Here is a 23,970-nt window from a genome sequence, read left to right on the forward strand (position 1 = left end):
TGGTTTTCAAAAAAAATTTTTTTTAAAAAAACCCACCACCCTCGTGTTTAAAACGATCTTTCTACCTGCCGGCGGAGGGTTTGCTTCGCAATTATTCCCTCACACACGACAATTCAGCTCTCGATGCTGCGCTGGTCAAGCGCCGAGGTTACTGCATGCAAGCAAGCCAAGACGGAAGGATGGGCTTGGGGAGGGGGGGGGATGGATATCTATTCCGAACGGGCCCGGCTTTTAGGCCTCGACAGAGTGGCCTTCGGTATCGCCTTCGCCGCCCTCTACACCCCCTTTTCCCCCCCACCATGGAGCACGATGCTTTAAAAGGAGAAGGGAAGCATCCAAACCTTCTCTCCCCTCCCCCCCCCAAAGCGTCATAACCTTCCCTGAAAAGCTCCAAAAGGGCCACCTTCAGCCCGCCCCCCCCCCATTCCTGAAGCGACCCCCCCCCCGACACGGGTGCCCCAAGTCGCCCAAACCCCATCCCTCCTCGGTCCCGCCTCTTTATCCATAAGGATAAACTGCACGGGCATTGCCCCGCGCTCTCTCACCGAAAGCAGCGGCCGAAGACAAACAGGCCCAACAGCCTCCACTCTTCTCGACCCGGCAAAGGAAACTAGGCCGCAAACGCGCCACTCAGAGCCACAGGCGCCGTCGCGTTACGCGAGATGGTCACGTGAACAACCACCCCCGGCTCGGCTTTCTGCCAAAGACCGCCCAGCACCGCGTTCGTTTTGATCATGGAGAGGTAGATGAATAGTCCTAGAGGTATCTCGAGGAACGGGCACCTCTAGGAATTGTTTTGGGTCTGTGCATGTCTACGGTTCGCCGACTTCCGCCCTCTTTCCCGGCGCTGTTGTTGTTCCATTGGAAGAAGAGGAAATTTGGGGAAATGCTCTTGTTTTTTTTTGAGTTGGAACATTTCTCTCGGATTCAGCTTTAAAAGAATCTGTAAATGTTAACACATCTGAATTGGAAAAATCTTGACCAGCAATAAATACTGGCAAAGGGATACAGACATTTTTTAACAATATCTAGTGTTGGTGGTTTTTTTCAGACTAGATCTTACACTCCTAATTTTTAAAAGCATTAAATGCCGAGAGGGAAAGAGTTGTCATTTTCACTGTCTCGCAGTTGTTAGTTTTCCTCCCTCTATGTTCTACTCTTGAATCGGATTTTTGCCTTAAACAATTAGGACAAATGGCGAAAGATTGAAGGACAGTAAAATGATAACTGCGTTCCTGTGTTATTGTACAGGTAGTCCTCAACTTACAACAGTTCATTTACTGACAGTTCAAAGTTACAACGGCAATAAAAAAAGTGACATGACCGTTTTTCACAGTTTACAACCTTTCCAGCATCCCCATGATCATTTGATCAAAATTCAGATGCTTAGCAACTGGCTCACATTTATGAAGGTTGCAGGTCATATAATTTTTTGTAAATAAATAAATAAATAAATAATTGCAGTGATTCACTTAATGAATGTGGCAAGAAAGGTCATAAAATGGGGCAAAACTCATTTAAAAAATGTCTCAGTAACCGAAATTTGGGGCTCAATTGTGGTTGTAAATCGAGGATTACTTGTACTATATAAAGTTTGGAGAGTACAAAAGAATGGTGCAAGGATTTTGTCTCCTGTATTTGTTGTAGGGCATCAATATTCCTTAAAAGTAATTAGTGTGGAGTCCTATCTTGAGATCGGCTTAATTGCTACCATAGCAAGTGCTAATCTGCTGTATAGTTCATGACTCCTTTATTGTTGATAGTCAATTCTAAAAGATAGAAGCCAATCACCATTTTAATATCTACATTGCTGATTGTGGTAGCTATCCCTGTTATGATCAATTGATATTTAATTGCAATCCCATTTTTCCCTGTGGTCTTTGACATTCATTCCTAGATACTGAGATTATTAGCATTTTCAGTTAGTGGAGGAGTGTCATCTGCAGGGTGTTGATATTTTTTTCTACAATTTTAAAACCATGCTTATCTTCCAATCCAGCTTCCCTCAGTATATATTCAGTCTGTAGGTTAAACAAATAAGAAGCCTTGTCTCATTCCTTCACCATCCTGAACCTAATTTTGTGTTACCGTGTTCTGTCCAGACTTCATGTGATTGGATTTCACATTAGGAAAATTAGATATTCTGAGATTCCCTATTTCCTAAGGAGATTGCATTGTTTGACATGGCTGACTTACTGTAATATAGTGCCTTTCTATAGTCAATGAAGAACTAATGGACTTTTGGGAGGTATTAGTTGGCTTTCTCAGTTATGCCATTGTGTATTAGCTATAATGTCTTATGCTTCAGAATTTTCTGAAAACAGTCTGAACACTTTATCTCCAGTAAACAGTAATATGCTGTAAATGTTAAAGGCTCAGGTTTATTCAAATATTCTGCACAGTGTATATTCTATTTGGCCCATGCACTTTCTTACTTCTACCATCGTTTTCCCATTATTGTGAGCCCTGGGACTTTTCTCTATATGCTGTGCGATTCTGTTTTACTGCTTCTGAGGCGCTCTCTCCGTTTCCAAAGCAGCGAAGCTGCACGCAAAAATACTGCACTTCCCACAATGCAACCTTTCCTTCCTTTCTCCTTCCCATTTGACCACCTATCTTCCTGCCTTAAAAAAAAAATAACCCTGAAGTTCCCTGAGATCAGCTGATCAACAGTGACAACAAGGGGGAAAACAGGCGATCTTGGGACTGGCCCTTAATATCTACCGAGGCACCAGGTTCACACGCTGGGATCCAGATAGTTAAATCCTTTTATCGGGGAAAAAAGGGGATCTCTCTCTGCCCGCCGCCGGGTTTAGTAGTTAAAAAGAGGAGCCGGGGGAGGAGACAACGATTTGATTACTTCTTAGTCACTTGCAGGGAGGAAAAGGAGGAGGAGGAGGAAGAAGATGCCTATTGTTTTGTAAACAATAGATCAGGCTGCGTTCTTCTTCTGTACGGTTTGTTTTTGTCGTCTTATTTTACTTCGCTTCCTCTCGCTTATTCTTGTTTATACGGGGAGATTTAGCGCCTCACGAGAAATTAAATTTAGTTTACGATTATCTGGACGTGCTGCTTTCAAGTAACTCAATCGAACCGTGAGTTATATATTTTGTTATTTAGATTATCAGACAGGGATAAGTCAAGATCTTCCCATGGTAGCGTGTGAGTCACAAGAAAACACTGAACTAATGTGTTTTCTGTAACCACTCTTCCCCCTCCCCCCTTTCTTGGCCCGTTTAAAAGCAGCGTAAAGTTATTTTTATTGCTTTGTTTTAAGTAAGTAATTCATCACTATATGACATATTGTCTATTTGTAGGGCTTAAATATGTCCAACTTTGATGTGGTTTTCTTGGTGTGTGTTTATGAAAGATGCTATCATTGCTTGGAAGAGTACAGTCCAAAACACTTTTACTTAAGAGTAGGTGCCACACAATTTGATTGGATGGAAAGTAATTTATAATTATTTAAAACAAAAAACATGGGCCTCTCAGTTGAACAGTGTTTAATCCTATACTTGTTTGATAAAATCATCCTTATCAACATGGTAGGAAGATCCCCAAGTAGTTTTTAATCATATTTGAAGCTCAAATGGAGATTTTGTATATGACTATTTTAATCAAAGGTATCTTTTGTTATGCAAAGATTTTAAACATACCCATAACTGTTTTTCACTTTGAAGGAGGAATACATTATGTAAAAAAAGTAACAGGCTTTTTAATATTTCAAACTTTTATTGCACTTATGTATATGTGTATGTCTGTCTCTCTCTATATATTAAATCAATGTTTTCCCTTATGTTTTAGACATTACAAAGAAAAGACTTGGTTTACATTTTGGAGGCATATCAGATTGTTTTTCTTACATATATCCAAGTTTATTGTGACTTTAAGTGTGGAATTTTACAGCCCCCATCAGTCATTATGGGAATTTGTATTTACAGTTCTTAGGCCAAGTGGGATTTTTTTTTTAATGCATTTCATGAAAGCATCATAGAGGTGAAGAATCAAAACTGATACATATATCCCAGCTTTTATAGTTTCCTCTCTCTTAAGGCAAGAACTAATTTTAGTCCTTTGGCAAATCAATGTATGTATCTGATAAAAACCCCAGTTTTATAAAGTAATAATTTGTGGAAGATGAGTGCCCAACCTCCATCTGTAGATAAAGGACTGAATACCATACTTTTGTGTCAAGAAAGCTATGCTTGCAGTGGCACAGATGAAGCAATCTTTGAATGTGATGAATGTGGAAGCTTACAGTGCCAGCGTTGCGAAGAAGAACTGCATAGACAAGAAAGACTTCGAAATCATGAACGGACTCGAATCAAACCTGGCCATGTCCCATACTGTGACACCTGCAAACTTACAAGCGGCAGCATCCTGCAGAACAATATCATAAGCTCTAGACAAAGGGCAACAGTAAGGTGCCAAGCATGCAAAATAAACTTATGTTTAGAGTGTCAGAAGAGAACTCATGCTGGTGGAAACAAGAGGAAACACCCCATTACCGTATACCATAGTGGCAGACATCATGGGCAGCAAGAGGAGGAAGGAATGGATGAAGAGACCAAGAGGAAGAAGATGACAGAACATGTGGTAAGCTTCCTGCTGGTGGATGAAACAGAGGAGATTCAGGTAAGAATTGTTGTGTGCTTTGAAAATGAATAGAGATTGATAAGAATGTCTTATTTGGTTCAGGATGAAACTGTTTTGGATAAAATAAACTCAATTATCACTCTGAGTGTTTCCTTTCATATTCGTATCAGTTCATATTCAAGTAATACTCTCCTTTTGATTTGACAAGATACATGATAAATCAGACCTGGGCATTTTATGGCCATTGGGTCACATCCGGCCCTTTGGCCTGCATGGGTTGCTTTTATTTCGAAGATGACTGCTATCTTTTCTTATTATCTTCAAGGATCACACTAAGCCATAATATAATTGATTTGGCTTTAGCATAGCTTGATGAAAATTTAAGTAATATGGTTTATAATTTATGGCTTAGTACAGCATGTGTATCCAGACAATTGTGGCTTATTCAGTAAACTGTGGTTAGGCCAACCATTTCTTAATAATGTAATGTGAGTACCTTGTCAATGTGCTAAACCAAAATCAAAGAAATCAAATTATAGTTTAGCACAATTGATCAATTAAGTTAATGTTTGGACACTTACCAAAATGATTTTTTCTTCATGGGTTCCTATCCCATTTGCCTGAACAGAGCTTTTCTGCAGTGTTTCCATACACATAAAAAGATCAGGATAAATTGTACATAGGAACCAAATTGATTGATTTGTTCTGATGCTGTAGGAGGCAGAGGCATCCCCATTTATATTGCTGTTATTCTTTTGAGGTTATGGAGAAAACTTTTGGGCCTGATTTCTGGGAAACCAGCATTTTAATTCCAAAGTCCATAAGCAACTTTTGCAAAACTAAACTGTGTAATCATTTGTATCCAATGAGTACAGATTGAATGAGTCATGGTGAAACTTTTCAGTGGCATAAGCTGCTGTTTATTGAATGCCCAGCTTAAACCTTTGACCAATATCTTTAATAAGAACAATAATTTTGTTTTCCTGCCTTTAATTTGTAGCCTTCCTTAAAAACATGGTAACAAGCACCACAACCAATTAATTGTAATTTAATTGATCACCATGGCCAATTGACTACAATTTCAACACGTCTATAGGGTACCGGGTTGCAGAAAATGTAAATGTAATTAGACATTATTGCTGTTTTCTGAACATGTGAAGATCATGGCAAAAAATTATCCGTAATCGTATTATTCATCTCTCACCTATAGTAGCAATTTGTTGAATTGAGATGATGAACAAAGTAGGACAATACTATGTAAGCATTTAGCAAATATGCGACTTTAATGCTGCTGAAGTTTACTATTGTTAATGCCTTTATAAAACATTTAAACAATGTATAAAAAAGATTAAATTAGAAAAAGATCCTAAATTAAGAAAACACGATTAATCTGTTGTTTGTCTGGTTTTTTTCCTTCATTTCTGATTGGGCTGTACAGTATTTTAAGTTCAAGGGAAAATAGTGCTTCAGAGTACAACCAGACTGTACCAGACTACAACTTCTTAAGCAGCTATACATTGAAATGGTCCATTCTGTACTTTTCTGGCTAGCCACACTTTTCATGGCCACCATTTGAGGAATAATTAAGCCCTGCATGCAGCCATTTTGTGCTAGTATTCTCAAAATTCGATGTATCTATTTGTTCTGGCACAACATTTTTACTTTTAACAAGTGTTTGATATGAAGGAACACTAAAAGTGGCTCTGTCATGCACAGAATGAAGTTATACATTTAATTCTATCTCTGTTGGACTTTGTTATTTCATTTCATTCCACATGTAGACCTAGTATCCCTTTTCTGTACATTGCAAATTTTGCTTGGAAATGAATATGATGAAAAATATAAATTTAAGGGTTTGAGGTGAAGACTAAAATTGATCCTTTATATGTCTATTTAATTTAAAGGCATCCTTTAATAAGAATTGAACAAAATACCCACTCTTTGTTCTCCCAGGAATAAATTTTATAGTTAAGTATTGTAATCCAGGATCCTGTTGTTTAAATGCTGGCTGATTCAATTGAAAAATATTACAAGAGAAAATGATAGATCCCAAGAGCCAATTTGATCTAGTGATTAAGGCACCAAGCTAGAAACTGGGAGACTATGACTTCTAGTCTAACCTTAGGCACAAAGCCAGCCATTAACTCGTTCTCAGTCCTAGTAAGAAGGCAATGGCAAACTGAAAAAAAATTGCCCAGAAACTTGCAGGGAGACTTCCAGATACTTTCTAGGAGTCAGTACTGACTTGAAGGCATAAGAAAAAGAAACACCCATTAAAAAAACAAAATTATTTGTTGAACAAAAATGAATTTTCTTTTCAAGATGCATCGTTTTTTCCATTCATTTCTTCTTCAGTTTTATCCTTATAACAACAATATAAATTTATTTCAGTTGAGTAGGTGACTGATTTAGGTTTGCACCTTGGACCTAATTCTCTCTCAGGCTAATATACCAAGTATTGTAGAATTATTATGAGACATGAACCACTCTTTTATAGATTTGTGTGTGTGTTTTGTTTTGAGCAGTCTTTGAATGCCAAAGTTTTTGTATTTGTAATTTAACCATTGTCATGTTGCTTTGATTGTATATAATTCTACTCTAAAAGAGTCTGTAAGGTTTTTAGAGTCCTTTTAGGATTAAGACGACATACCACAAATTCAACTGGCTTAGCCTTTTGAGATTGGTAGATATCCCCACTTATTTGTGGACTGGTAGAATAAAGATATATAAATAGTAGCATTCTTGGAAGACGTTATTAAACTATGGGGGTCCCTTTGGTACAAGTCTGATCAACTCTGAGCATTGCAGAGTGGCAATTGGCGGCTTGATTAGAAGTTAGATTTAGGTAGTAGTAACAGTTCAGCAGTTACAATGTTCTCATAAAATCTTAATTTTTTTTTTCTTGTGTTGGAAGGTGGAAAACGAAGAAGAATTTATCAGGAAACTGAACTGCAAGCCTGACCAACATGTAAAGGTGGTGTCTATTTTTGGGAATACAGGGGATGGTAAATCTCATACCCTTAACCACACCTTCTTTTATGGGCGTGAAGTCTTTAAAACATCTCCAGCACAGGAGTCTTGTACAGTAGGTGTTTGGGCTGCCTATGACCCTGTTCATAAAATGGTAGTGATTGACACAGAGGGTCTTCTTGGTGCCATGGAGAATCTAAGTCAGAGGACCCGGCTGCTTCTGAAGGTGTTGGCTATTTCAGATCTCATCATCTACCGTACACATGCTGACAGGCTCCACAATGATCTCTTCAAATTTCTTGGAGATGCTTCGGAAGCATACCTGAAACACTTCACCAAAGAACTAAAAGCAACTACAGCCCGTTGTGGATTGGATGTTCCATTGTCCACTTTGGGTCCTGGAGTCATTATCTTTCATGAAACTGTGTACACACAGTTATTGGGTGCTGGTGAGTAGAATTCGGTGGAAATATGTTGTGCATTAGGGCTGCATGAAACTTGGACAGGATGCATTGATGTAGCATATCTTCAGATGAAGCACTCTTTTTCAGCAAAGTGCTGAATCAAAGTATTGCTCCCCCTTGGATTGAATTGATCATCCTGCTTGATATGGATGTTGAAATTGACTACTGTAAATATGATCTATCTATCTATCTATCTATCTATCTATCTATCTATCTATCTATCTAATCTTTCTCTCTCTCTCTCAACATATATCTGCCCATCTTTCAGGCAATTCTGAGCGGTTCCCGGTAAAATCATTTTAAAAACTGAAAGAAACACTCAAAATATAAAAGAATAAAAAGAAAAACCTGACATAAATACATGCAAACGCTTGGGAGAAAAAAAAGGAGATCTTTAAGACTTTTCGGAAGGGTAAAAGGGTGGAGGTCTGCTGAACTTCAGCGGGCAAAATGTTCCATAGGTCAGGAACTGCCATGGAAAAGGCATGCTTCCTAGCTCAAATTAGATGACAATATTTGGGGGAGGGAGCCAGGAGCCTGCCCACCCTATCTGACCTGTTAGGACAGGTAGATGTCTTTAGGGAAAGGCGGTCTCATAGATAGTTTCACACAGGGTTTTGAAGGTGATGAACTGTACCGTGAATTGTATCCATAAAAACACTGGAAGCCAGTGCAGCTCGCACAACAGAGACATTATATGGGTAAACTTAGGACACCCCAGAACTGCGTTCTGGACCAGTTGAAGTTTCCGGGTGGTCTTCAGGAGCGGTCCCAGGTAGAGTTACTGCAGTAACTCAAATGAGAGGGGACCAAGACATGGGTAACTATGAGTAAGGCCTCCAGATCCAGGAAAGGGTGCAATTGGTGCACCAGATTAATCTGTGCAGAACCCTTCCCACCAGTGATGGCTGCCACCTGCTCTCTGAGCAGGAGCACTGAGTCCACGAAGACTCCCAAATTCTTCTGGGAGGCTAGCTAGTGAGCTTCCTTGTACAATTGGTTGGCTGCTGTGAGAACAGACTGCTGGACTACATGGGCCAGGGATCCAATGTAGCCGGGTACTGTTTATGCTCTTAAGGGAGCATAAGATTTCCAGGTGAGAATAAGATGATTTAACCCTTAGAAGCTTAAATCATTTTTATCCCACTCTTAATTTTTAATGATTTGATTATGGCTCCTGTTTAGGTGCATGAGTCTGTCTGTAGTGCTTCTGATTATTTGAAGATGTGATTTAAACAGAAATGTGATTACACCAGACATCCATCTAGACATGGCATAAATGCATTGCACATATATTTTCTTTCTTGTATTTCCACAAATATAACAATAAATATAACAATCCTTAAAGGTCTAATATAACCCATTTGTTGCATAATTTTGGCTAGCCCATCGCTGTTATTTTACCCTGCTCTCCAGAAATATATCACAATCAGGATATGCCAAATATTTAAACATGCCAAAAATATTCAGAATTATGTGGTTCACCATCATGCTAACAATTGCATGTTAAATCCATTCAGATAATCCTACTGAGGTGCCTGAGAAATTAATTCAGGATCGATTCCGCAAACTTGGTCTCTTCCCTGAATCCTTCAGCTCAATCCATTACAAAGGGATAAGGACACAAAACCCGCCAACAGATTTTTCTAGTCTCAGGCATGCTATGGAGCAGCAGCTAGAAAATAATACCACTCGTTCCCCACGTCCTCCTGGAGTTATCTACAAAGCACTCAAAGTAAGTAGAATTTGCTCTATAGAAATAACTCCAGATTTATCATTGGGACAGCAATGCTAATGTTTTTTAGTTTGTATCCTGTGGGCAGGAGCCTACGTTCCAAAACTTACAGTTGTCCCATTTTAATTCATGGTATAATTTGATACAATTCTTGTTCAAATGATATGCCTAGCTTCTCATCCTGTTGCTAAGAGCCGAGGTGGCGCAGTGGTTAGAGTGCAGTACTGCAGCTATTTCATCTGACTGCTAGTTCAGCAGATCAGCGGATCAAATCTCACTGGCTCAAGGTTGACTCAGCCTTCCATCCTTCCGAGGTGGGTAAAATGAGGACCCAGATTGTTGGGGGCAATATGCTATTTAGTATACTGCCTTTGGTGTAAGCCGTCCAGAGTCATCGGAGAGTGGGCAGCATAGAAATATGACTAATAAAATAAATAAATAAATAAATAAAGCCCCGAATTTAAAAAGTAATCTAGAGCAACCGCATCTCAAGAATTGGCAAGCCCAAAATGGTACAGCTGCAGCAAGTGAGTCAAGCCACAGGAATAAAAAGAATCTGATCTTCCTCATCTGTCTAAGACTAGGTATAGGAAAAATGTACCAGAACCTTGACATATCAACAGTTAGTTCAGGACTCTTATTTGCTCTCTTCTCTTAAATAAATAAATGTTTGATTGTAACTTTTTGTTTTAACTTAGATGTAACTAAGCCACCCAGAGTTACCCTAGCCTAGAGTAAGATGGGTAGCAAATAATATTTATTTATTTATTAATAAATAAATACATGCATACATGCATACATGCATACATACTAAATAAACTGAGCTAGAAGAAACTTTGGTCTCATTGTGGAGCTAGTGAAGAGCCCATGCAGATTCAATTCTTTTTTTTTTTTTTTTGTCTGCTTTGGCAGAACTAGTTTTGATAATGTCTGTAATCTAAACACTCAGTGTCTCAGGCTGGGTGCCAGAGCACTATAAATACATAAGCAGTCAGAACTGAGCTATTGTAGTGCAATGGAAAGGTCCATATTGTTACCAGGGTAACTGACAGGACATGGTCTCTAGGCAACAACTCATTCGTTGGTTTGCCTTGATTTTCCTCAATTTCCTTAAGCGAGAAACTAGATTTTCATTGATAGATATCAAAGATGTGGTACCTAGAACAAACAGGCTAGAACCAAGGCTCTTCAGGGAGCAATATAAGATGTTGAGTTGCAGCAGAGAAATGTAGCGATACAAATCCTTCTGTACTTTATCATGTGGAGACGTTTTTGAAGTGCAGACTCCTTGAAAAGCTTCTTCACTAGAATTTTGTCTTCACGTTTCTCATGGAGTGGATTTTTCTTTTGTCCTTTCCTGCAGAAAGGAAATGAAATGTAGGTGATATAATCAGTGATTATTGTTTCCTCCCCTACAACTATTTGATAAATATGCATGATGCAAAGAAACATATCTGTTTATTCCATTAAAAAAGTAATACTAAACTACCTAGTATTATTTTACTACCCAAATCCTTTGTACTTTTGCAAACATAAACATGATTTAGGATAAGGGCTGTGCTCAGCCTTTTAAGATGTATTCGTTTAGGGTTTATTTCCAGATTAAAATGAATGAAAAAAAGTGACACTGGATAGATAGATAAATAAATAAAAATAACAATCCCTCAGGGAAATTTTCTCCTATAAGGTTTCCTTAAAAAAAGTTCCATCCTGGCTAAGAATTCCCAGAGGGTTACGAGATTAGTGGCTTCTTTATGCTTGCTTATGACGAGCTTCTGCAAAGTTCACATACTTTCTAAACTTTTGATTTTGCTGTTAATACATTTGTTTTGGGGAACAAGATTTTATTTTTTTACCCTATGCTTATATCTCAGTTGATGATTAACTTCTTCATTCACAACCATTGGGATGCTTCCTAAATATTTTTTTTTTTAAAAAATGCTCTGGGCTAAAAATGTATAATGGAAAACAGGGAAGGAATAACCGATTATTCTGCATGTGATGTTAAAAGACAGATAACAAAACAATAATGGAGAAACTAATAGGTTCTACATTAAGGCACAAGGTACGGTAGTTTGTTTGATACTTGCATAATGTGTGGTTTGAATCGAGTCACTTACGGTTCATTCATAAATCATTGTTAAACAACCAGGGATTTGTATGAGGGGTGAATCCAATCCTGAATTCCCAAGCAGAGGTGATATTCAGCAGGTTCTGACCAGTTCTGGAGAACTGGTAGCAGAAATTTTGAGTAGTTCGGAGAACTGGTAAATACTACCTCTGACTGGCCCTGGCCCCATCTATTCTCTAAGTCCCAGCTGATGGGGAGGAAATGGGGATTTTGCAGTAACCTTCTCCTGGAGTGGGGAGGAAATGGAGATTTTACAGTATCCTTCCCCTGCCACACCCACCAAGCTACGCCCACAGAACTGGTAGTAAAAAATTTTGAATTCCACCACTGTTCCCAAGTGCTTTATTTTTTCACCTCTTTCAGCAACTGTACACCTGAAATTCAGTTGTGCATTCAGAGGCGTTGATGACTATAAAAGAAAAAAAGGGAGAGAAGGAGTTTTGAGGGTCACAGGCTGTTGATCCCTCGACCTATATCTTTCCACAAACTGTTGTGTATTCAACATGCTTACCATTCTGTGCTTATTAATGATTTCTCTTTCTCTTGTTATCCAGGCATTAAGTGACAGGTTCTGTGGTGAAATTCCAGATGATCAGATGGCTCATAGTTCCTTTTTTCCAGATGAGTATTTTACCTGCTCCTCTGTATGTCTCAGCTGCGGGTGAGTAGATATGAAGGCCCATATTTGAATAAAGTTTATCTAGTCCTAGAAAATGTACTATATGTTGTAATGTTGGAGTGATTCTAAGAGTAGCAGGGCATCATTTGGTTTTATTGAAGAGTTTCTTCCAGTATATATTTCAGATTGTGTCTGCTACTAAACCAGTGAGGTGTGATTCATACACTTATGAACATTGGATGACTTTCAAATTGGATTTTTTATTTGCTTTGTTTGTTAAAATGTTGTATGTGACCTGACACATTCATTTTACATGACCTTGGTGCTATTTTAGATAATAATTAAGCTTTCACATTAAGAAGATAGGATATTGAATGTCATAAAAACGTAACAAATCTAAAGTGACTGTATTTGCTTTTGGATAACACTCAATAGATTAATCTAGAAGTGGAAGTTCCATTTGTTGCAATCTCATATTTCCAGTTTGAGTTCAATAAATAGTTATCTGATATTAGAATGACATTTGACCCTCATTAAATGGAACTAGAGACCAGCTAAAATCCATACCTTTAATTATCTGATTAATGCTAAAATTGTAGTATTTATTGTAAGAGCAGTTCTCTATCGATACATATGTCTTTTCTTTAGGTGAAATTTTTGTTATCCTTTTCATGTCTCTTTCGCTTTGTTGTTGTATAGATGAATAATTTCTCTATGTACTGTTATGGCTGTTTCAAGGTAATCAAGTGAGCATTAGATTTTGATAGTTATAAAATTACTAGGGGAAACCAATCTGTATATAAATATAAGGCAGTAGGATCCCAAATACATCAAATATTCAATTTTAACCATTGTCAGTACAGACAAAAGTGCAGAAAGATAAAGTAAATGTCTCCATCTGTTTGCTAACTACCTTTGAATAATTATTGCAATGACATTTTCCCCCTTCAAATGGGGCTACTTTTTCCTGTCAAGATCTGCCAGCAATGATATTATTGTAAGGTCATCATTATCAAATCATGTTGTTATACTACATTATTGTAAGTCTAATATAGAAACAGCATAGGGACCCTTACCTTTAGGTGAAGGAACAAAACTTAGTTTTGTCTCTTTTTCCAGTTCTTTCTCCCCCCATTCCATTTTTTTTTTTTTTGAAAACTCACTTTTTCTGAGATGAAGTATGTAAAAAGAGTTTGATTCTAATGTTATTTAGGATAAGCTTGTACAATTGAATTATTATTACACTGTTCTGAGATATGTCATGCCAGCTGTTTGACCCCTGATCCTTTTTTTTTTTTTTGCTTTATTTTTCAATTTTAGAAGTGGGTGTAAGAACAGCATGAACCATGCAAAAGAAGGAATGCCTCATGAAGCTAAGAATCGCTGTAGATACACTCATCAGTATGATAATCGAGTATTCACTTGCAAGGTGAGTGGAGCAAGGAAAGTGGCATTTCTGGTACTGGAGGAGACCTTCGGCTAAGCCGAAGGTGATCCACAGTTCATATGCAGTGGTTTAGCAGCTTGCAATGGGAAATGGGTTTGTACTGTTTGAACAATTAATCAGTGGAACAACTTGCCTCCAGAGGTTGTGAATGCTCCAACACTGGAAGTTTTTAAGAAGAGATTGGATAACCATTTGTCTGAAGTGGTGTAGGATTTCCTGCCTATCAGGGGGTTGGACTAGAAGACCTCCAAGGTCCCTTCCAACTCTGTTATTCTATTCTATTCTATTCTATTCTATTCTATTCTATTCTATTCTATTCTATTCTATTCTATTCTGTTCTGTTCTGTTCTGTTCTGTTCTGTTCTACTCTACTCTACTCTACTCTACTCTACTCTACTCTACTCTACTCTACTCTACTCTACTCTACTCTATAAAATGGGTTTGTATTGTTAACTGTTGGCATCTTAATTAGACTGCCTCATTATTTCCATAGTCAAGAGATCTTTTTGCCAGGTTATTTGGCAAGATTAAATAATTGATGATTGTCATCTAAAAGCAGAAACATTACTCCATTTCTCAAGGAATTTTTTTAAAAAAATTCTTGTCCAGTCCTTATTCACTACTAATGCATTTTTTCAGGTGAATTAGGAGCGAAACTGTTTGGAACAACTTTTTTTTAAAAATCCATTCAGAAGTCCAGTCCTAATTCACTACTAATTCTTCAGGTGAATTAAGAGCAAAGTTATTTGGAGCACCAAATTATGAAACTAGAGAAATCTGCATCCATCTGATGCTGTCTTATCTGTGGATTCTTGATATACAGTATGTGCAGTATGTGCTTCAACATGTCTGGGATGTTTTTTTTCAGGCTGCTTTAGAAATTAGCAATTTCCCATTGTTCTTAGCATACTCTTTGAAATACCACAAAAAAAAAGGAACAAATCTGTAATAAAGCAAAGCCTTTTGCTTTTTTTCTTTTATAGTTCAATTTTCTGCTACTTTTTGAATCCCAGTTGCTTGTCAGATGAATTTGCATCATTTCTTTCTCAACCACATTCCAATTTACATTAGCCAGGTTTTTGGATTTCCTAGGTAAAATTGGAATTCTTTTAAAAAAGATTTTTAAAAAAAAATCTCTCTGGATATATCTGGCAATGTACTGAATTAAAACATTTTTTTACCTTTTGAGAATGTTTTCATCTTTTGGGATATTATGAATAGCAGTAAGGTGGGACAGATAGAGTAAAGAAGGTCTCTGCAAGACTTCATTTCCTTTTTTCTGCACACACTATATGATGTAGCTAATTCTAGGAGTCCTAAGTAATAGAAACAACATAAACTGGGAACTGGGAATTCATTTTGGTAGCTTCCAGATAGTAGTTTTCAGCTAGAAATGATGATGATTTTCCTAATTTATTTGTGATTTCTATTCTCCGCTTAAAACCATGATAAGTTTTATATATGTTTATGTTGTCATAAAAATATTCAACGCATGAATATTTCTTACTTCTTACTACTTCCTTTCTAAAAAGAAAAAAAAATGTGTGCAGAGTAGGCTTGAACATTGATATTTGAAGAGAAAAGCTTTTTAACTGATATCCTGCTTTTCAGGGTTGTTACGAACATGGTCAAGAGGTTAGGGTAGTGCCCAAAACATCTGCTTCTACAGATTCCCCTTGGATGGGCCTTGCTAAGTACGCCTGGTCAGGGTAAGTATAGGTCCATCCCTTCCCTTTCTGCTCTCCTAGTCTTATCACTTCAAGAGGCTGAAGTGAGCAGCTCTTTTCTTCCCTACTTGCAGATATGTAATTGAGTGCCCCAATTGTGGAGTTGTGTACCGTAGCCGACAATACTGGTTTGGGAACCAAGATCCTGTGGATACGGTGGTGAGGACGGAGATTGTACACGTCTGGCCAGGAGTAAGTTTGTTGGCAATGATTGGTTTCCAGCTTTTTTTTTTTAAACCATAAGGATTGGAAAGGGCCACTTAGATAAAGGATGGACAAACTTTGAGCTGAGGTATGTGTGGGTATCAGGAACAGGAGGGTATCCAGTGATGTCCACTGTTTCAGGCCTGCGCAAAGTGATTTGGTCTGTTTTTTAACATTTTGGAAGGATGTTGAAGGTGCATAATGAAAGAAGAGGTAAGCCATTCCCGTTCACACCCTTAAACACTTCCCTCAAGATTTCCATCAAGGTTGACTCATCAAGATTGACTCAGCCTTCCGTCCTTCCGAGGTGGGTAAAATGAGGATCCAGATTGTTGGGGGCAATATGCTGACTTTGTAAACCGATTAGAGAGGGCTGTAAAGCACTATGAAGCGGTATATAAGTCTAAATGCTATTGCTATTGCTATTTTGGCTAAGGTGCTAAGGAGGCACACCCAAGCTATTAGAACCACCCAATTTAAGCCACTGAGTTCAATTATACCAATCTCAATACGACTATAATTGATAATAGGTATTCTTTATTCTGGGTTGCTAACTCCTTCCCTGGAATTAAGACGTAGAAAAGAATGTCCGAAGACTGGATGTTTAAAGTTCTTCCTAAGTGACATGTCATTCCAAGGCAAGTGTACAGAACGTGTGCCACTTCCGATGTTCTGCACTTCGAATTTAGCAGCTCTTGGCAGCATGTCCTAAAAGCCCCTGCAATCTACTCAAATGTCTCATGGTCAGGACAGATCATTCCCCCAATTATTTCGTTGGTATTAATATTTTTTTGCTATTCTTTGCATAAAGGGGAACATCTGGATGTGTTTGATGAAAAGTAGCTTAGCAGCAGCAGCCAAACAAAATAAGATGCCCCCATTACTTTTTCATTTCAGACTGATTGCAGCCTGAAGGACAATAACAATGCTGCTCAGCGCCTGATCGATGGAATGAATTTCATGGCACAGTCAATGTCTGAACTGAGCTTGGGACCTACCAAAGCTGTAACCTCGTGGTTGACAGATCAGATTGCTCCGGCTTACTGGAAACCCAATTCCCAGATTCTGGTACCCAACACCACCATAATTATTTGCAAATGTTTCTTGTTTTTCTTTACTTTGCTTTTTTCGAAGAGCTGAACTAATGATTCATGATTTGTTTAAATGCATTTATTACAATGTACAAATCTATAGACTTAAGTTTTTTTTGTTTTGCTTTGCAGAATTGCAAATAGTTACACCCCCTGGAATGAGTATAAATTGTTCCTAGGTGGTTTTTTTTTTTAAAAGCCTAAGGCCGTGATGGCGAACCTATGGCATGCGTGCCAGAGGTAGCACACAGAGCCCTCTCTGTGGGCACACATGCCATTGCCAGCTGCTCTTCTGGTTTCTGGCATGCACATGCGCGCTGGCCAGCTGGTCTTCGCGAGTGCCGGAGAGCCAGAAAACAGCCTGAAAACAGCCTGGAAAATGGCCTCAAAAACGGCCAAAAAAAACCAGGCATGCGCATGCCGGCCAGATGGTCTTCGGGTTTCTGATGCTCCAGCACACGCGAAGACCAGCTGGCCGGCATGCATGCGTGTGCTGGAAACCTGAAGACCAGATGGCCGGTGTGTGCATGCGCACCAGCCAGCTGGTCTTCGGGTTTCCAGCATGCGCACATGCACGCACATGCACGCATGTTCCGGTTTCGGCACTTGGTGCTGAAAAGGTTCGCCATCACTGGTCTAGGGATGTGGTGGGCAGACTGTCTGAAACATCAGCTGGGTTTTGTGTTTTCTCTACTCTTGAAATGTAGAATCTCTCGAGGCTGCAGTTTTCATTCCAACAAGGTGTGTTTCTACATACTATATGCTAATTGTCCAAGCCTATCTTTTTCTGCTCCTTTATAAAGTCAGAATGAGACACAATTCCTGACAGTAACCAATGGTTGGTTATTTTGACTTTCTCCTTCTCTCTCTTCAGGGCTAAAAGCTAGCCCACAAGCATCTTGGATAAGACACCTATACTGTTCTTATAATCCCTATGCATCTGCCAAGATTCTCTCAGGAGGCCAGCTTAGTGAAGATATCCATATTAGTGAGGGATATAGCAATGTTGGTTTAATGTATTCTTCCCTGATCTCGTGTTATTCAAATATATTTAATTACAATTTTCACCAAGAGCTGTTGTCCAATGACAGAGCGTATATTTTGCTTGGAAAGGGCCTATGGCCATAGAACTGGAAAAGCTCCTGTCTAAAAAAGTCAGTCAGCACAGATGCTAAACTAGACAGATCGATAGATGATGCAAGTTGACAGACAACATTGTTTCTGTTACGGATGAGAGTTGAATTTGATTATTTTTGAAGGACATTGAGGAAAGCTAGTTTAGCCAAAGCCAATTGAGTAGCTTAAATACCTCTTCATCTACTTTTTTCCTTCATTTTCATTAAACAGGAACAAAAAAAACCTTACAATGTTTTGACTTTGTTCATCCTTTCTTGTTCAGAATTGTAGGAAATGTGGCATATCTTTTAAAGATAATGACACCAAACATCATTGTCGGGCTTGTGGAGAAGGTTTTTGTGATGGTTGTTCATCCAAGACCCGCCCTGTCCCGGAACGTGGTTGGGGACCCACACCTGTGCGAGTATGCGACAACTGTTATGACAACAGGGGCATTCAGTTAGGTAATCTTACCTTGATTATACTACCGTGTTTCTCCAAAAAGAAGTCTGGGTCTTATTTTCTTTTGACCCCCCAAAAAATGGCTAGGCCTTCTTTTTGGAGGGTTCTAATTATTGACTCGCCTCATAGTGGTGGCACCGACAGCCCCGCCCAGCAGGGGCTTGCTGCTGGGCTACTTCTGTGGCTGCCGGCTGCCACTCGCACGCATCAGCCCGGCCTCCATTTCACTTTCAGATGCCTGCCGGAAGGCATCTGAAGGCAAAATGGAGGCCAGGACGATGCGTGCAAGTGGCGGCAAGTGGCCACAGAAGAAGACGAAGTAGGTATCGGGATCTGTGATGCCTGGTAAGTAAGGCAGCTCCACCCCTCCATCCCTACCCTAGCTTATTTTTTACCTGTGTGCCTCGCCCCACCCCCTGCATCCGGGGTGGGCAGTATCTTAATTAGGGCTAATTTTGTGGGTGGGGCTTAATTTGATCGCATGCGCTCAAAAACGTGATAGGGCTTCTTTTCAAGGTGGGTCGTCTTTTTGGAGAAATACGGGACATGTTTGAATCAAAGCGAGTAATCAACAATGGTGATTTTTTAGTAATACTGTATTATGATAATGTAAATCTTGTGATATCTGAAAATGAAAGCAAACTAAACAATACTTATGTATCAGCTACTTGTAACTAACATACTCTCATTAATTTCACTGGGTCTTCTCCAAGGCTGAATATGCACAAGATATATATTAATGGTTTGCTTAAACCATTGAATTCAATGAATAAAGCAGAAATGACTGAGTATGGTCAGCCTAAATACAAGTGATAGTAAGGTTAATGTTTTATATAAATTAAATTGACATGTGATTTGGACAGAACCTTTTGGAATCTCTTTCCATTATATGCAGCTCATTTCAGTCACTGTTGAAGCTAATGCTATTATATACATTATCCAAAGATACCAAGGTTTCAATCCCACTTAATGTGTGGAGCTCATTAGATGATTTTAGGCTACTCACTCCTCAGATTATTGCTGTGGAGATAACATTAAGGGAGATGCCAATACATGCCATCTTAAGGTTCCCGAGAAAAAAATGAGATATAAATGGGAAAAAATGCATTAAAGAAAATATAAGAAATTATTACCTTGGGGCAAGTAATCACATAAGCAACCTGAGTATTGTTCTATTTACTGTTCGTGCAAGTCTCTCATATTCGTAATACCTTGTTAAAGCAAGAGGATTTTTTTCCCAGTAATTTATCTTATTTAGTTGGTGGCCTTGCCAACTTGCATCTTTTTGTTGGCTTTAAAAACCGAACCATTTTAGGTTATTTATTTAAATTTGTTGGCTGCCCAACTCTAATGGACTCTGAGCAGTGTACAAAACTAGAAAAACTAAAGAAACCGCTAAAAACTTTGAATTCCACAGGCAGTTGAGACAAAAATAACAATACAAAACATGGGCCATTGAACACATAATAAAAATCAACCCCAGACTGAAGGTTTTTTGAAGTTTTCTGGAACCTCAGGAGAAAGAATGTTGTCCTTATCTCTGAAGGGAGGGTGTTCTAGTGGGTGGAAGCTGCAAAAGAGAAGCCATGCTTCTTAGGGTCCACAGACTGGCAAAGCTAAATGGAGGGGACCTGGAGACCATCTATTCTGCTGGATTGTGCTGAGAAAGCAGAAACATTTGGAGATAAACGAGATAATCACAATAGGACACACAATACTGCTAGCTTTATAGGCTGCTGTGAGGATGTCACTCCTAAGTGTCACTTGTTCGTTTGATAGCAGCTGGAAGTCATGAAGATTTCTCAAAGGCCAACAGAAAGATGAGAAATAGTCCTCGAGTTTATTACCTATGAACACATTCATTTGGAAAAGTTACACAAATTTGGTTGAAGCTCTTAATTTAACGCTGAATGGATTTTGGCCTGCATTGTAGATTGCCTGGGATATCTATGGGAGCTTTATAGAAGCATATGATTAGAAGAAACCATTTAGCCTACTGAATCCAAATTAAAGAATCTCTGACAGATGCCTGACCAACCTCTGTTCAAGTATGTCCTTCAATGGGAAGTTTATCACCTTGATAAGATGTAGTCTTTTGAGGAAGTTTTTCCTAACATTCAATCAGAATCTGCTTTGGTAACATAGGACAATTATTCTTATGTTGTGATGTTTTTAAAATAGGGTTAGGGCAGGGGTGGGCAAATATGGCTCTTTTACAACCCGTGGACTTAAACTCCCAAGCTTGGCTGTCTCAGGAATTCTGGGAGTTGAAGTCCACAGGTTGTAAAAGAGCCACATTTGCCTACCCCTGGGTTAGGGGATTCCGCTGGGGTTGTGCTTTTGGTTTTGAGCCCTAACATCTGTTTTGCAGAAGTGGCTGAGGCATCAACAGATGAGGAAGGAGGGACAGTGATTGCCAGGAAAGTTGGTGAAGCTGTGCAGAACACTCTCGGGGCTGTGGTAACCGCCATTGATATCCCCCTGGGTAAGTGCTACAAGTGGCTTTAGCTTTCTGAGCTTACTACCATGTTTTCCCAAATATAAGACCCGGTCTTATTTTCTTTTGGGCTGCAAAATAAGCACTAGGACTTATTTTCGGGGGATGTCTTATCCCCCCCCATGTACTTTAAAAGTACATGGGAAGCCCACTTCTTCTGCTTGCTTGCGGCAGGACAGGAGGCTGCATAGCACGCCAGTGCCACCACCACGGGGTGGGGGTGTGTGCAGCTGCTGTCGAGCAAGCAGAAGAAGTGGGCCGGCGGCCATGTGAGGTCCTGCTGGATGGGGCTTCTAGAGCTGCTGCAGCCAGGAGGTGAGGCAGATATCAGGGCATGGATGACTTGGCTGTAGGGACCATGAGGTAAGCTGATGCAGGGTGCATGGGGTAGCTCTACCCCTTGCCTCGTGGTCACAGCACCGCAAACAACCAGACGGAATGAGTGGGCAGCTGGTTGAACAGGCACTTAAGTAGGGCTTATTTTGGGGATAGGGCTTATATTAGGTGCACCTGCAAAAAATATGGTAGGGCTTATTTTTGGGATAAATCTTATTTCCAGGAAACACGGTAGTTACAAAAATAGGCTGGGGGAGGGATAAACATGCAGGGGAATGAACAGATCTGCCCCTGCGGCAGCTGATATTTCTTAATTGATGGGTTTATAAATTGAGTACTCTTGAGTTACCCTCACTTTGTGATTATGGCCAGGTATTTTCAAATCTCAGTTGGAGGCAGAGAAATTTCCCAGGAGTGTTTTCTTTCCTGGCTGTGTCAATAGGCAGAGCCACTATACAGAGGGACTAACAGACAGAGCTTAACGTAATTAAGGTATAAACATACACAAACTTTAAATTTAGTTTTTCATAAACGAACGGAAGAGACTTGGTAACTTTTGCCTTGCTTCGCTGATAACTAGTTTTGTGGGATTCTTCTGATCATTTACAGGTCTTGTGAAGGATGCCGCTAGGCCTGCCTACTGGGTACCTGACCACGAAATCTTACACTGCCACAATTGCCAGAAGGAATTCAACATCAAATTGTCAAAGCATCACTGTCGTGCTTGCGGCCAGGGCTTCTGTGATGAATGCTCCCATGAGCGCAGAGCTGTCCCTTCCCGTGGTTGGGATCATCCAGTTAGAGTCTGTTTTAATTGCAATAAAAAGCCTGGTGATCTTTAACCCTAACTTTCCTTCTGGGTACGCAGTAACACCATAGCTTCTCAGGGTTAGATAAAAAGGAAAAAAAAGAAAAAGAAAAACTAGGCAGAATGCATGCTCCTCATGTCTAGCCTTCTTTACATGTGTAGATTTCAGTAATGTGGAATAATCAATAGCCCAGAGAAGGCTTGATTGCCAGTTGTAATCATGGAAGTTGGGGATTGGAGTATGTGGAGAAGCTTGCAATAAATTGAGGAATCCCAAATCCAGTATATACCAGTCAACTGTATGTTTTTCTATATCCCTATAATGTAGTATGCTAAATGCAGCTGGCTGATGAAGCAGTGATAATTTACTGTTAACATTGAAACGTAAATAGAAAAATCGGATTTTTTTAAAAAAAGTGTAATGGATCAAGCACAACCTCTTGAGTGCCTTGGGATTCATTTGCTTGAAGCATTCTGCTACTTACAGCATCATGAATTTCAATAATTGTGATTCTACAAGTTGGTCACTTGAAATAATCACCATTCATGAGCCTTGGTTTTGGATACAGAGTACCAGGCTTTTGGCCTGGCCATTGCAACTCTATCATCTCTATTTATTTTATCCCATTCTGGCTTCCTTCTGCTGGTAGGGTCTTCCCAGTCAAAGTTAGAAAGAGGAGGAATGCTGTTTATTACTATGTACACGGTCTGAAGCCCTTGTATTAAACACAGTTTAAGTTCGGAGAGAAATTAAATTTGTGGCACAAACCTAAAACTTATCTATTAAAGCCATTCCAGTTTAATTCTGAGGCGATGAATCCTTACTCTTCTTATCCACAAACTTGTGAGGTTGTGGATTTCTTTGCGATATATTCTCATTTCTTCATCAAACATCTCCAGACTGAAAGCAATGGTAAGTACGAAGCAAACGTCCATATCTAGCAGTGTAGTATTTGTTTAGCTTCCTAAACTTTAGTTCTTTGTAAGTTGGCAAATGTCTGAAAGGACCTCAAAGCACTCAAACAAAACTGAAAATGGGCAATCCTCCGAGTGTACAAGCAAATGAGACAATGGCTTTTTTTTTTTTTTACAACAGCCCTGTACTGAATCATTTTGAGGCATTGATATAATCACTGAATAAAATCATAGGATTAGGCTTTTCTGTGCATCTTGTTACAATGATAAACAAGATACCATCAGAAGCTTAATTTTTTAAAAAATCCCTTTTTGCCTCTTCTGAGTCAAATGGCACATTCCTGTGGACACTATCTACATTAATAATGGCTGGACTTTGGCATGATATCTAACACTGTTTTACAATTTATTAAGTATATTCTTGTATATCTTGATGCCTGAAATCCTGTTGTAGGACTGTATTAAATTAAGTGCTATAAAGGACTTACCCCTTCTGAACAAGTGTGATTTTTTCTGAATGCCTGCCTAGTCTTACGCTGTCACTAGAGAGAAAAAATAGTGTTGACTTTGTATATCAAAACAGAATTGGATTATATAGTAACACATTTCTGAATTATACATGATTTAATATGTATTTTGTAATTAGAAGCTGAATAGTCTTTCTGTCCTATATATATTTATAGTCAGGTCCAGAAATATTGGGACATCGACACAATTCTAACATCTTTGGCTCTATACACCACCACAATGGAGTTGGAATGAAACAAACACAATGTGCTTTAACTGCAGACTGTCAGCTTTAATTTGAGGGTATGTACATCCAACTCAGGTGAACGGTGTAGGACTTCCTAT

At 39.1% G+C, this 23,970-nt stretch overlaps 2 protein-coding genes across 8 annotated transcripts in view; one reads left to right on the forward strand and one right to left on the reverse strand.

Annotated features, from left to right (window-relative positions):
- Nucleotides 1–699, reverse strand: part of RBM25 (RNA binding motif protein 25) — a 35,598-nt gene extending 34,899 nt beyond the window's left edge. For 2 of the 4 annotated variants that reach the window (XM_087882424.1, XM_034417710.3), the window contains exon 1: nucleotides 546–680. The gene's annotated coding sequence lies outside the window, so the exon portion shown is untranslated. Of the gene's footprint in view, nucleotides 1–545 lie in introns of all 4 variants that reach the window. The other 2 variants (XM_034417709.3, XM_034417711.3) reach the window with 2 other exon arrangements.
- ZFYVE1 (zinc finger FYVE-type containing 1) lies at nucleotides 147–23,619 on the forward strand. Of its 4 annotated transcripts, none has more exons than XM_087882431.1 (12): nucleotides 147–742; nucleotides 3,805–4,635; nucleotides 7,511–8,015; nucleotides 9,551–9,765; nucleotides 12,451–12,557; nucleotides 13,836–13,944; nucleotides 15,574–15,671; nucleotides 15,764–15,881; nucleotides 16,791–16,961; nucleotides 18,384–18,564; nucleotides 20,934–21,047; nucleotides 22,005–23,619. In XM_087882431.1, exons 2-12 carry the CDS (start codon nucleotides 4,138–4,140, stop codon nucleotides 22,235–22,237), a joined length of 2,349 nt encoding a protein of 782 aa, XP_087738557.1. In that variant the 5' UTR covers nucleotides 147–742; nucleotides 3,805–4,137; the 3' UTR covers nucleotides 22,238–23,619. The 4 variants fall into 4 exon arrangements, with proteins under 4 accessions (XP_087738557.1, XP_034273603.1, XP_034273604.1 ...); XM_034417712.3 differs by having other exon boundaries at nucleotides 707–3,095; XM_034417713.3 differs by lacking the exon at nucleotides 147–742 and adding an exon at nucleotides 2,593–2,952.
- Nucleotides 23,620–23,970: the final 351 nt, after the last annotated feature.

The sequence above is a fragment of the Pantherophis guttatus genome, chromosome 1 (genome assembly GCF_059756535.1).
Source record: "Pantherophis guttatus breed Tessera chromosome 1, ASM5975653v1, whole genome shotgun sequence".
Classification (NCBI taxonomy): domain Eukaryota; kingdom Metazoa; phylum Chordata; class Lepidosauria; order Squamata; family Colubridae; genus Pantherophis; species Pantherophis guttatus.